The sequence below is a fragment of the Leptidea sinapis genome, chromosome Z, assembly GCF_905404315.1.
Source record: "Leptidea sinapis chromosome Z, ilLepSina1.1, whole genome shotgun sequence".
In the NCBI taxonomy this organism is placed as follows: Eukaryota; Metazoa; Arthropoda; class Insecta; order Lepidoptera; family Pieridae; genus Leptidea; species Leptidea sinapis.
The window spans coordinates 35,634,584-35,649,252 of NC_066312.1; the positions used below are offsets into that span (position 1 = coordinate 35,634,584).

At 34.6% G+C, this 14,669-nt stretch overlaps 1 protein-coding gene across 1 annotated transcript in view; it reads right to left on the reverse strand.

Moving 5' to 3' along the window:
• Positions 1–14,669, reverse strand: part of LOC126978262 (unconventional myosin-XV) — a 41,714-nt gene that overhangs the window by 20,481 nt on the left and 6,564 nt on the right. Inside the window, exon 2 of the mRNA XM_050827003.1 lies at positions 5,222–5,457. Within this exon, the coding sequence (XP_050682960.1) occupies positions 5,222–5,457 (236 nt within the window). The remainder of the gene's footprint in view (positions 1–5,221; positions 5,458–14,669) is intronic.

A 14,669-nucleotide genomic window follows, 5' to 3' on the forward strand; every position in this document is an offset into this window, starting at 1 on the left:
AAGACTATTAAATCACATTAACTGAATCAGCTTTAGGTAAGATCTCCCATTTCTTACTTATCCACCTCGCTTCACATCCACAAAGTTCCTTATCTTTTTCGCCACCGTTCGTTATCATGTGGACCCGGCATAACACGTGCGGTTAGACTGATTCGCGCCGTCTGTCGTATTACTGTGTCTAACTTCACGTATTGGCTTTGATCAGAACAAAAAATATTTGTTAGGAAGTAATTTCTGATGCAACGGGTTTACTTTTTGCTTCGATTAAGAATCGGAGGGTAATAACCTATTGAATGAAATAACTAACGGTTATATAACACAAGTAGGTTTTATATTGTTATTTTTTTAAACGGTATCTTTCTTCTATTTCATTGAGTAATCTTTAAGTTATCATGTTATTTAGTTTTTTTTTTAATTCAACAACAAAAAATTATTTAATTAAGTATGAATAACAATTTTAATTTTTTTCTTCAGATTTATAAAAACGACTAAACTCTGGTGTTTTTTTTTCAATTTTAAAACAAGAATTATCGTTTCAAATGCGATAGGAAAAAATATTTTTTTTTTGTCTACTTAAATGCCTTTAAAAAAATTAGGAAAACGGTTGATCCTGAAGGCCATCCCTGTAACTTCCCGCTAAATCCATTCCTAGGCGCTTAATCAATATTAATATGCACGATGTATGCATGATGTTTTTGAGCTCTCCGAGCTCAAAGATATAGCCTTTCAGCTCGTCGAGTTTAAAAGTCTAATAGAAGTTTCATACAAGACTATTTTTTACTACACAAACCTAATACAATTACCTACTTTTGAATAAATTAACCGATTTTGCGGCATTCAACGCCTCATGTGGGAGGCTCCTTTGCACCGGATGCCGGCTAGATTATGGGTACCACAACGGCGCCTATTTCTGCCGTGAAGTAGTAATGTGTAAGCATTACTGTTTCTGTCTGAATGGCGCCGTAGCTAGTGAAATTACTGGGCAAATGAGACTTAACATCTTAGTCTCAAGGTGACGAGCGCAATTGTGGTGCCGCTCAGAATATTTGAGTTTTTCAAGAATCCTGAGCGGCACTGCATTTTAATGGGCAGGGCGTATCAATCACCATCAGCTGAACGTCCTGCTCGTCTCGTCCCTTATTATCATAAAAAAAAATTTTTCATTGATCGAACCAAGGATTTCGGAGTGATTCCATAGAAACACTTTTTTGTTTTCTTTCACGATATCTTTCGAACGACTGAATCAATTTTGACCGGCTTGGCGGCGATCGACGTGATTATTTATGCTAAAAGCTGATTACTTTTAGGACTGATCAATAAGCCGTGTAAAAGTAATTCCAAAAAAATACTTTAAAAAAATTGTAGACTTTTTGTCGTTAATTTCTCAAAGTCTACCAAGTCGGTCCAATGTATTTCCTCGTATTTAAAATCTAAGTTTGCCAAGCCCTTTCGAATGGCGTCAACTGCGAAGAAATCGGTCAAACCGTTCAAAATAGTTCAAACAAACACATAAAAAATAATAACTTATTTCAAAGAAACTGAAAGAATAATTTTAAACAAAGGATTGTTAAATGTGTTACTTATATTTAATATAGATAATTAACTGCAAAAAAATTATTTAATATGATTAAAATAATAGTATTAATTTTGGCTCTTATAGACGTTTTGCGTCTTGTAATAAAATTCACTCATGGTCTCTATTAATATAACAGTTAATTATCTATGTCAACAGAACATAATATTGGTTTAATACGTGCATATCTAAAATATTTACAGCATTACAAGTCTGACCAAAAACACATAACTGAACTACTTTCACAACACTATGAAACAATAAAAAATAAAGTGTCAGTTTGACAGTTGTCACGTATACTTGCATTCGATGCAGTAGCCGCGTCATGATGGCACACAACATGGCCGCCACCGCAAGCCAAGAGACGTGCGAATAATTACGAGTATTGTCAACAATGGATGCGTTATGTACGAATGAAGATAGTCGCAACACTAAGCAGGGCTGAGAAACTTTTTCCCTACTCGGTTTATGGGTTATTGTTTGCGATGACCTTGTTTTTATTGCTGAACTTACACGATTATGTAAAAACTAGAGCGCTTCTATGTTATACAAATGTTTGCAGATAAACAAGTAATTAACCTAACGAATGTGAAACTTCTGAACTGTAGCTCCCATAATGAGTACATCTTAGCTTAGTAACTTCTAAAGTATATTCCTTTTTCATGGGATATTTCATTGGCTTACGTCGAATGGGGCCTCTTCACAATCGGCGATTAAAGGCGATTACACGCGAGCACGATCATGTGGAGGGCTTATTCGCTTCTAGTCGCCAATCATCGTCATAGTGATCATGGCGAACGGTGACTAGTCGGTTTTTCAGGCACGTTGCGTGCGCGTGCCCCCACGTTCGCCGGTCATTCATTCACTGTAGAACACTGAACAGTGAGCGAAGCCGTACGTACTTCGTTGTTATGATTTCCTTTTATATACATAGTGCGAGTACGACACAATTACTACTGGGTGGTCAAATGAAGAAACATTTTAATTCATAGAACCTTTGATCAGAAATATGGAATCACAAACATAAATATTGTATACTGAAATTAAATGAATGGTAGCAACAGCTATTAACTCCACGTCTATGTTGAATGACTGCCGCTCAATTAAAATGATATACACGATGATCAACGATTAACTTGCCGATGACAGACGATCACACAAGTAACGATGATCGCCGATAGTGGAGAGGAGGCATTATTATGCACATCAAATGAACAATACAAAAACAGCCAAGGAGTAATTGATACAATCAAAAATATCATATAAGTGGTATGTATGTATATAATACGAGTATATTTGGTTATTGTTAAATCTCATAAAACAAAACTACCAAAAGTAATTAATCGTTTTACACAATGATAAATACACTGTATTATAACACCACAAAGTGTTTGGTGGAAATGTCTAGGTTATTTGGTGAATGATGAGTGATGGATGATCGTTAATAATTGTATGATTGTAAGTATTATTTTAACCAAAAAAGAGCTAAATATGTAGGTACATTTAAGTGATGCATATCAAAAACTCCCCGTGTGATGTAAAGGCATGCATTACATGTATATGATTGACATCATAATTAAATATCGTTTTGATATTATATGGGTAGAGCTAATGGTATTATCACCGTGTTATATATTCTCAAAAGACTAGCTATACCTTACTTATATTTAATTATTTATTGGTATTCTTTTGTGAGTTTATATTCAGTATTGATGAGAAGAGTTTACGAGCAATATAAGTCGAGGTGAATTAATTAAAAGTGAGTCTCAATCAAAGAAACTCCCACGTTTTTGTCACGTAGGAACAAGCTACAGTCCCCACAATGGTAAACAACGACAGAACGTCACGCGTCAGACCTCTTCATGTTCTTCATCATCAGTTCTTCACTAAAAGATACTTTCTTTAAGTCTTTAATAAGGTTATAAGTATAATACATAAGGCTGTACCAAAAATATTATGAGAATTTTCTTATATTATGTTATTCGTAGATTTTCACATGAAATCAAACAATCGTTCAAATTAAAAAAATAAGTCCATCCTATTTAATTTTAATTTGAAAAAAAAATATTTTGGCTAGGTTCACATAATAATATGACAAATTGGGAAAAAAAAGGTATGGAGCGAAGGAGAAAAAGTATGAGTGAAAGAGAAGGAAAACCTTTCGTTTGCTGTTGTTCGATGTGTGTGTGGCAGAGCCTTTATAGAATGAAGATGATTAAAACAACTTTATAGATGTTGTGACGAGTTACATAATATAAGTGCTTGACTTCAATAAATATTTTTTTTATGAATTCAGTTACTAAATCCGTTTCCTAGGACAATTATTTCTAATTGTCATTATTTGTACAAAATTAGATTTTCTCACCTACATACTCGTAGTTGCAAATTACAAAAATTAAATTGTAATGATTATTAATTATTGTGCTTGCCATCAAAGTTCGGGCATAGTAGAGACAAAAATGGCAGTTGTTACAAACACACACACTCCGTGAGCGTAAAACTAACAAATGGCTCAAACAAAAAAGGTTAATGGAAATGCATTGGAGAGACGATATTAAAAGGAGCGGGATAACAACGAGAGCGAATTGGATTCACGCAGCGTAAGATAGGCCTGCTGCCTGCATGACGCCAGCTAAAGAAGACAGCAGGACACCTTTAGAAATGAAAGAAGTTATGCGGAAATCAATTTCTACTTTAATACACCTACTTACCTACCATGTCTTGAAAAAAAAATTACGACTTCAAAAAGTAATTCCTAAAAAATAGATAAGTATACCTAATATGCACTAAAAGTAAAAAAAAAATATTTATTTTTTTACAATCTTATTCATTAATGTAATTCTAGTTACAATTATTGTTATTTTTGGAATTGATAAAACAGATAAACATAAAAAATACAGTCGAATTGAGAATCTCCTCCTTTTTTGAAGTCGGTTAAAAAGAACAAATCGTATCGACTGATACAGACGAAGTTTAACATTACTATGAGTTGTATGGGAGTGCTATATTAGGATCTTTTATCATCCCTTTTTTGTATGTTTTTATATTTTAGATTGAAGATCGTAGAAGCAGATTCCATAAATGAGTATCTCTCGTGTAACGTGCAACACCAGACAAAATTATTATCGCAGAACGACCCAGGCGTACCGAATTACTTCACAATGCTCAATGTGGTAACGCAACGTATTCTATATTTAGCAATATATATAGCGATCTGAGACGAGCAAACTGACCCACCGCACTCACTCATATTATGAAATTAAGAGTTAGCCGTTCACAATGTGGGGCAATTATATAACATGCGACATAAATTGTATAATGAGAGATTTGCACAAACCTGAGAATAAATATAAATTACAGTTGATGTCTCTTTAGTAGCTCAGAATATAAGAGCTAGGGTAGACACATTCTATGTTAGAAATCCCCATATAATCACCTTTTTTATGGACTGGGAACTTATTCTTAGGGAGTTTGAAGAGCTAAGTGATTGCCTCCCTTGCTTCATTTGTTAGTAGCAGAAGAATTATAAGCCTGATATTGATACCTTCAGTACCCGTTCCTGAAGGCCAACTATCGCGGAAACGTTTCGATCTATGTATAACCGTTGTAAGTCAAGATGGCAGGTCGAGATGTAAGGGTGATACTCACTCGGGACTCTGCCGGAAGTGGTCGACCGCGAACTGCAGCAGCGGGTGTCTGCCGTCGTGCGGCTGCTCCCGGCTGCTCTCGCGAGGCGGGCTGGCGCGCCTCTCGTACTCCTCTTCGCGACTGTCGCGCACCTCCCTAACCTCCTTGAGCTCGCGCGGCTCTCTGTCGGCCGGCCGCGAGTCCCTCTCGGGCGGTCGCTCCTTGCTGACGCCATTGGTGGTCGGCTTGGGTTGTATCTGTAACAACAGACATCGTTATGACTCGTTCACTGCTGCAGTGTGTCTGCTAGTCACAACAATGTCAATAAATGACGATAATTTTGTAATAATAATTTGATAAATCTTCGAATACTATGAAAACTAGAAGGCTCTCAAGGACGATATATTGAATTTGTACCGAATTTGTAATGAGGTAAAATAATCGCTAAGTATAATAATATGTGTAATGGTACGTACACACTGTGCTACAGCGGACGAGAAAGCGTGAAGTGTGTGACCACTGAGCACTCATTAACGTTTACGATGCAATTTCATAATCGTACCAACATCTGTGTAGCCTCCAGGGTTATCACAGACCCTGCATATATATATATATATATTATATATTATACTATTTGTAACATTAATCGTAGTAATTTCCATTCACGGCTGGTGGTGGCAGGATGAACCTGTTACCAGAAACTCTGCTTTTTTTAAAGTTCTTATATTTTTTACAATCACTACTAAAATGCTTGAAAAATACCTTTATTTATTTACGATAAGTATAGGATAGATAGTCGTTGAGTACAGTTAAAGAACTGTACTCAACGACTCTAGCTTTTACGTATTAATTTACATTTAGATTTTTTACTTTAAGCTGTACATGTTGATTTAAAACAGTGGCCATGAGTTTTTTTTCCACTTCTTGTCTTTAAAGCTCAACCTTTTCCGAAGTGGTGGAAAATGAAAAAAGAAAAGAAGACTCTTGACATTCATAAGTGTCATTTGACTCTACACCAACATCGCTTTCATAATTAATATGTTAACATAAACATGTATCCCGATGTCGAATATGTGTATCCTTTAATAGTAACCGTTTGAACGATGGTTTAATATTAGCACTTAAAATCGTAAGCGAGCTTCCACATCAATGTTGCTTCTGTGGTTAATGATCGGAGAGCACGCGACACAGGGCCGTACTTACAAGTAGTTGGGGCCCCGACAAGTGGAAACAAAGAAAGCATATTTTAAAGTTGTAGCTTCTACAAATACACTTTTATGTGTCACTCCCACAAATAATGTATCGGTTAACAGAAATAACTATGTAAACGTAAATGGGAAAAGACTGTTTTGTCCCTCAATTAGCGTCCCTCAGTTTCGGTAAAGAAGTTTCTGAAATCTGTATAACATTTCTGTTATGAGACCTAATTCTGTTTTTAGTGTATTATTAGTTTATGTGAATAAAAAAAAGGTCAAGATAGATATTAATTGATAAAATATTTATTTATAGATAACGCCTGAACAATAGTGGGGATTGTAATAAAAAAGTGTATACAACCTTAAAGCAGTTTTGTATCTTATGAAGCCTAATAAAATAAATTATAAGCAATTCCTTATTTGTTGAACGATAGAATATCATTATTAATAGCAAAAAAAGTTTCGATTTAGTGAACAATATTAATAAACGTATATAAAATTCTATAAATATACTGGAAAAAGTCATAATATTTAAATATGTGAGTCTGTCACTCGAGTTTCTGTCAGTGCTTTATCAATCTTCTGATGCTTTAATAACCTAATTCCTTTAATTATATGGATTCACCGTGCGGGTGCAGTGTGCATCGTGTGTTGAGTGAGCAACTCCGAACAGTGCCCAACAATTACTAACTACAATACAATGCGGCCCTGATCGTATAAATTCCCGTTTGAATCGCTACCGGATACAAGTTACATATTAAATGTGCAATTTTGCTATGCAAAAAACTGTTAAAAGAACTGGTTCATATTTTTATTAGTTTACAAAATGCACGTCGAGTTGCAGATTGAGTGCAAAATAATTTTCTTTTTTACTACTGAGTTCGTGGGTAATGCTTAGCAGCCGCGGCAAGTGTTGAAAATAATATAATTTAGTAACGAGTCCTCACTATTAACACTATAATTTTATTTAAATAGTGCAGTACAAATACGAGCGTATGTTTTTTAAATTTTATTAATAACCCTCTAAGAATTTTCGAAAATTCGGGAATTTTGCGAAAATCGAGTTTTCATCAGATCTCGACGTTTTAAGGTAATAGGAAGCTTCGATGACTATTGGCGCCATTCGAAAGAGCTTGACCAAACTTAGTTTTTAAATACAATTCGGACCCATTCGGATAGGTAGGTTTTAAGATTTCATTTTTTTTTAGAAATTAAAATCAGTCAATCACCACCAAGCCGGTCAAAGTTGATTGATTCGTTCGTGAGTTATCGTTGACAAAAGAAAACCAATTGAAACTCAAATATTATTTATGAGGTTCAAAAAATTGCGTCGAATGCCGCGTGAAAATCGGTTCATTCATTCAAAAGTAAATGCCGTTTGAAAATTTTAAAAAATGGTGTTTTATTAAACTTTTACCAGAGTTTTTTAGTATGTTTTTGAGCTATAAAACATAGAACAGCTAACTCGGAGCTCGAAGAGCTCTAAATCGTCATAAATACAATTTGAAGCGTTTAGGTATGGAATTTGCGGGAAGTCACAGGGATGGTCTTTAACGTCAACCGATTTCCTATTTTTTTTTTAATATGGTGGATATACAAGATTAATATCTGAATATTAACACTCACTTAGCGAGCTTAACAGTGCTGGTAGGGAACCCTGGATATTTATTCAATTGGTTCACTTTAATGTCGCTGAATTCTGAAGGTTTAGTAAAATTAGTATTTAAGGAAACAATTTATATTAAAGTATTAAATAACTAAAATTTTATGAATATGAATAAAATTTTAACTTGATATTATCTTGAGTTATAATTCTAAAATAATTTGAAGTGTTTCAAATTTAAGAAAACATTGAGACGGTTTGTTTTTTGTGGTGACTTGTCTTTGTGGAAATAAATGAATAAGCTACTCACTCAAGTAAGAATTAGAAATAAACTAGAGTTACGTTAGGTTTCATTATATTCGTAACGGACTTCACTGAAGCGCGGCGTGGTAAAGTGAAGAAATTATATTGTCTTTTTGAAATAATTGTATGTTGCTTCAATATAATATTGTAAGAATAAAATTGTTTAATGAATATTATAATAATGTTCTAAAGTACAAACACTTTTTATAGTTGTAGAGTAATGAAACTGGTTGTATGTTTTGTAATATATATTATTTGGACAACAAAACAAGGTGCAAACAATATTTGCCTATTTAGAGAATTGTCACAATTTAAAACGAATAGGCGTACGCATGAATGGTGTACAAGATCGTAGAAACAGAAGAGTTTAATTCTATCCTGGCCTCGGTCATATTTTAAGTGTCCTTGTCTGTCATTTTCTTTTTACCCGACTATGTGGCCCTTTGTGGCGCTTTGGAGGTAAATCGCGTTGGCCGATTAACGTTCATGTTTCCAAATAATTGTATCATCTGTAGGTGTCAGATTTCAATATTTGACCGTTAATTCAATATGGCAATATAAGATTCTAAATCCATAAACATATACAGTGAGCTGTGGGAGGCTACTTTTCACAGGATGCCGACTAGTTTATGGGTACCACAACGGCGCCTATTTCTGCCGTGAAGCAGTAATGAGTAAGCATTATTGTGTTTCGGTATGAAGGGCGCAGTAGCTAGTGATATTTTCACTAGCTACTGCAAATGGCTGGGCAAATGAGATTTAACATTTTATGTCGCAAGGTGATGAGCGCAATTGTAGAGCTGCGGCCGCACAGAATTTTTGGGTTTTTCAAGAATTCTGAACGGCACCTCATTGTAATGGGCAGGGCAATCAATTAAGATGCTAAAAGCAGGAAATGATTTGAAGTATTGATCTCAGAACGCCAATTAAGTATTACAATAGGATGTAGGTATCATAATACAATTATTATGTTCCGATGATCATTAACAAAACAAATTGAAATAAACGGTTCTGGTTTGACTTTCATATGTGACAGTAACGATAACAGAGGAACAGTTTTACTTTGTATGAATTCTGGGCGACATCCTGAGGCACCGTGCTTCTTATAAATATGACGCCGCTACACCGCGGCTAGTATATATAAATCTTCACAAATTACCTTCTCCTTTCGTTTCAAAGTCTTTCTACTGAGCGTTCTGATAACGCCGTATATATTTTCCATTTCTTCGTATCACTCACAGTTTTCACCAACACATTAGTATAAAACTAACATCTGAAACTATTATAAGCCGGAAGACACTATCTATTTAACTTTACAATTACGCGTTTGGTAAAGAGAATCACTAGGGAACTATTGTAATGTTTTGTAAGTCGTGGCGGTTCCTTCCCGCGCTAGTACTGGTCGTGGAGTGGTGGCTGGTGGCCGGTGGTGGTGCTGCCAGGTGCCGGCCGGCTGCCGACGGTCGCGCATCGCCAGTCATCTCCATGTGCGTGTGCTCTGGTGTTGCTCCGATAACTCCAACATTAATTACAAGATGTGTTGTTGTATCGATTCATCGGTGAATTCTTCCTCATTTACCAAATTTACCGTTTTATATCTCGATGACGTGTCAACACACGATTGGTAAATGCTGTATTGGGCAATAATAACCGGCAAACTTCTCCGTGGCTCATTCTTCTTACTAATAACTATATTACCGCCATCTTGTGAAAAGTTTTAATATTATTCGTGTCTATGTATAAGAGATTTGACGGTTATAGTTTGAGTTATGTAACAGTTGGATGTGCTCGCCACCATCATTTAGAAACCATCTTCATGTAACATCTTAAAATTTACGGGCAGATGCAAACGAAACTTGAATTTGTATAAATAAGGATAAGTTAAATTGAGGTCCGACATCGATATCCTTCTACTGACAAAGCCCTTTAACTCCTCCTCTTACCAGAGCATCAGGAGATCAGAAGGAACTGAAAGTAGCAAATGCTATTAATTAATCGTGGATAATATTGTCTTCGTCTATCTCTTTATGTATATTGGATTCTCTTCTCACTAACCATATGAGCGTACATTTGGTCTTTTTGTTTGTTATACAGGATGTTACGTACGGTCCCCTAAGATTAACAGGTTGCAATGAAAATATAAATGAAAGTCAACATGAAATAATATTTAAACAATAAGACAAACTTAGCGCTTTTGAATCACTATAAATATTTAATTTACTGAATCGACCATATGTTCGAAAAGATAGAGCTCGTGAATAGAACATATAAGAAACTCTTTTAAATTCATTAGAATATTTGACAATGGTATACAATATACATAAATTAGTTGTAAAGGTGTCCAAAGTTAAAAGACTTTTAAATCAAATATTTCATAAAAGTAGTAAAAAAAATGTATTATTATAAATTATCGTATATATATTTTTGTAACGTATAAGTAGTATAAATGTAGCGGATTTTGTTTTTTGTTTGTTTCTTTCAAAATTTTTTTTGAAGTCTTTTGTTATTATGTATACCAACTATACGTATCAAATAAACATTTCTTACTTTCTATATTGGATAATAATAATAATCTGTTACAAATATATTAGCACAAAAAATTGTGAAAAACATTTATTTTTTAATATTTACAGATAAATAAAGATGCAGCAGTTGTACGATCATAAGTAACCGATCATAAACTGCTGAAGCACATCCAATATAGGAATTCCTTTTATTTATTATTTTCAGTAGTTATATCAAATTGATATAATTGCATCCAACCATTTTTTAGAAGTACCTGACTTGCACCCTGTACTTATAGCTTCTTCATCGCTGATCACAAGTAAGGTGTTCACAACATTGATATATCTAATAATGGCAATAACGTACAAGATATATAAAAAGCAACTGTGATAGTGTGCGTGGTGGTACTGTACATAATGATAGACTGATGTGCGATGTGGACCGGTCGTCCGGCAGTCACTGTGGCGGATCTTGAGCGGTGTTTTTATGTGGATAAGTGTTGGATCGAATTAGAGAATGCTCTAAGAGGACATAGCTTATGAAGCTGTAGTTATACTGGCACCTATACAAGTGTGCTATTTAAGTCAGTAAGTATGTAGTTATAGTGCCAGTACTGCCTGCAAACAATGCTGAACGTCAAACAGTTAGTTCTCTTGCTACTGATGGTAAATAAGTTGCCAACACATCTTATCATTGTGTAGGGAGGTCGCTTCATTGTATATATTCTACCGCATTTATCACGGGGAGTGTTCACGAAGAAGCACGAAGAGCTTTTTCGTCTGATTCCTGCCGCCGAAATCTACCTTCGCACGACATGCCAAAAATAAGTATATCATCCCCACCATCTGGATGTGTGGCGATCTTGCACAGTGCATCTTTCAAGAACATTTTTTCCACGTACCACGTAGCTGATATACATAGGTTATGTAAGTATTTATATATGACGAGAATATATGTTAGGTATATATTCTCGTCATAAGTATTGTTGCGACTTAAAAATTTCAATTACGATTTTTATAAATTTTAATTTAGAATGTGAAGAAAATCGATAAGTTACCACCATTCACATAGTTTTAGAGGATGCGTTTATGAAATCAATCACAGTGGTAGCCTTTTACAAAGAGGGTACGGAGCTGACGGTCACTTTCAAGAGATTTCAAAGCTAGATATCAGTCCTACGTTCGTATATATCGTGATATCGATAGAAAAACCGACACATCCTATGTCCAAGATCATATCATATCATCAATTAATAAGACCTGAAGCTTGGTGCTTATTGTGCATATACAGGCTCCATGTCCAATGCTCCACGTCTACAGCTAACGGTGAACGTGTGGCCAGCAGCCAACATTTTACTTGCAAACTAAGCTTTATTCACACAAACTAGGTGACATCATATTTGCATGCGGAATGCATATGATTTAAAATCAATGCAAGTTGTTCTAGTTTATTTATCTCCAAAGTTATTTATCTCCTATTTAAAAACAATACAACACAACATGGACGTCTGTGTGAGCACCAATTAAAAGTGGTTTACCAGTGAGAGGCTCCTTTGTACCACAACGGCGCCTATTATCTAACATAATTGTGTTTCGGTATAAAGGGCGCCGTATCTAGTGAAATTATTGGGCAAATGAGACTTAACATCTTATGTCTCAAGGTGACAAGCGCAATTGTAGTGCCGCTCAGTATTTATGGGTTTTTCAAGAATCAAAGAAGAAAAAAAATTAATTTAAAAAGTAAAGATAATTACTTTTCAACAGCAAGCTGAACGAAAAACTAGAAAAGATTATTTGAATATGAACAGTTTGTTTCTATAGCGATACCTTTATACGTAGTTCTGTGAGATTTTTAAAAATTATATAGTAATATCTATATCCAGCTGAATCTTGTTCAATACTACATATAGAAGTATTCACTTGAAGGTGGTTCATATTCAAATTTAAATTCAAAAAATCTTTATTAGCTGTAACACTTAATAAGTTATTTAATGCAAGTCAGGATGAAGTACAAAAGTTACAATGGCATTCAAATGAGTATAACAATATTCCTTAACAAAATTTAGAACATTAATTCCAACTATCTTTATCATTCAAATAATCTTTCACAGTGTAGTAGGCCTTAGATGTTAATTTATTTTATACGATACATTTAAATTTTTTAATAGGTCATATTTTAATATCATTTGGGAGTTTATTATAAAATATAACACAATCCACTTTATAAGATTTCGCAATTTTACGGAGCCTAGTAGATGGTATATGTGAATTTTTTTCCTTTAAAATTGTTATTTATATCTGTCAGCCATATCTGTAGTTATAGATTTATTAAAATAATATTAAGTAATTAATAATTGAGAATACTATTCTGATAAAAACAAACTTAGTTTTTTGTGTTTTTAACAAAAAATTACGAGTTTGAATACAGAAAGCATTAATCATACAAATGGGTAAATGTTAAGTTTATCATACATTAAGTACCTATAACGACAACATTTAAAGAGGTTTTGTTGGAAAAGGAATCACCAATTTGATCCCCTGATACAATCGGAAGCAAAGCAGGCTTATCGTAAAGTGTAATTGTCAGAACTGGATACTGTACTAGGTACTATTTTTTTACCCAACTTCCCAAGGCGTAATTGCTGATGTAAACGTCATTTGTTTCGCTTGGTTCGCAAATTCTAGTTATGTATATAGGAAATAGAAGTTTATTCAGAACTGTATAACATGTTATTTGTTATTGTCTATCTGGTCTGTGATAATGTTATTATCTTTACAAGAGAACAGTTAGCAACAAGTGAAGATAGTGTCCCACAATCGCGGAATGTGCTGACTGTGTGTGTGACCACAGCTGGTGGGCGGCGCGCTCGTCAGACTGTTACGACTATAATTTAGTCGGAGACTCGCAATAGTCTGTTTGAAACGGTTGGAAGTTGGTGCATCATTAATATTGCCGGCTGAATTTAATACTAAATAAGAAATATTACAAATTTGAAGCTATATGTTATTACAGATGAACTTTATTCATATAAATTATGAAGTACACTTTTACCGAAACTTCTTCATTTGCTCCCACTACACATAAATGAGAAGAAAGAAATCAACGTCAAAATATGTAACAACAAAATATATAATAATTGACAACTCACTGACTGTTATTAAGCTGGAGTGACTTCACTTCCCCCGCCCCGCCCCTGGCTCCTCTCATTCCTATATTTACTTACATACACTTTACGCACCTAGTATTTTCATGTTGACAGAGCGTATCTTGTCCATAATTTTATTGTATAAATTGTAGTCAGTTCAAGGCCGACCGCTAGTAGGCTAACCGGTAAGTAATTCTAGTGACTATACGTTTCTTCTTAGTAGTGTTATAAAACTTGTGGTTTTCTTCTATAACGTTATGTGGAGCATTCGTGTAAAGGGCGTTTCCGCTCATCTTACATACATCGTAACTGGCAATTTTAACATTATAATAATTGTGCTGTACTCTGGTGGATTAATAATTTTACTTACTTTACCATGTCGCGTATTTTAAAAGATGACTTAGGACTTAATTGATAATTTAAAAAAGAATATGGTGGTAAAATTGAAACAACTACTAAAGCGGTACGCAAAGGGAGGTCACAGAAAAAAATTGTTTACGGATAAGAAATTTCCCCAAAGCTCTGAGGAAGCTTCCCAATTAGTCGACAGAGTGCAACGTGGACACTATCCGACTTCAGTGATAGTTTGGTGGGGTATTAGCTGAGTGACTGAGCCATACTTTTGTGATAAAGGTTTCAAAACATCGGCACAAGTGTATCTAGATACCATTCTTGAGAAGGTAGTGAAGCCCCTTAACAACATCATGTTTAATAACC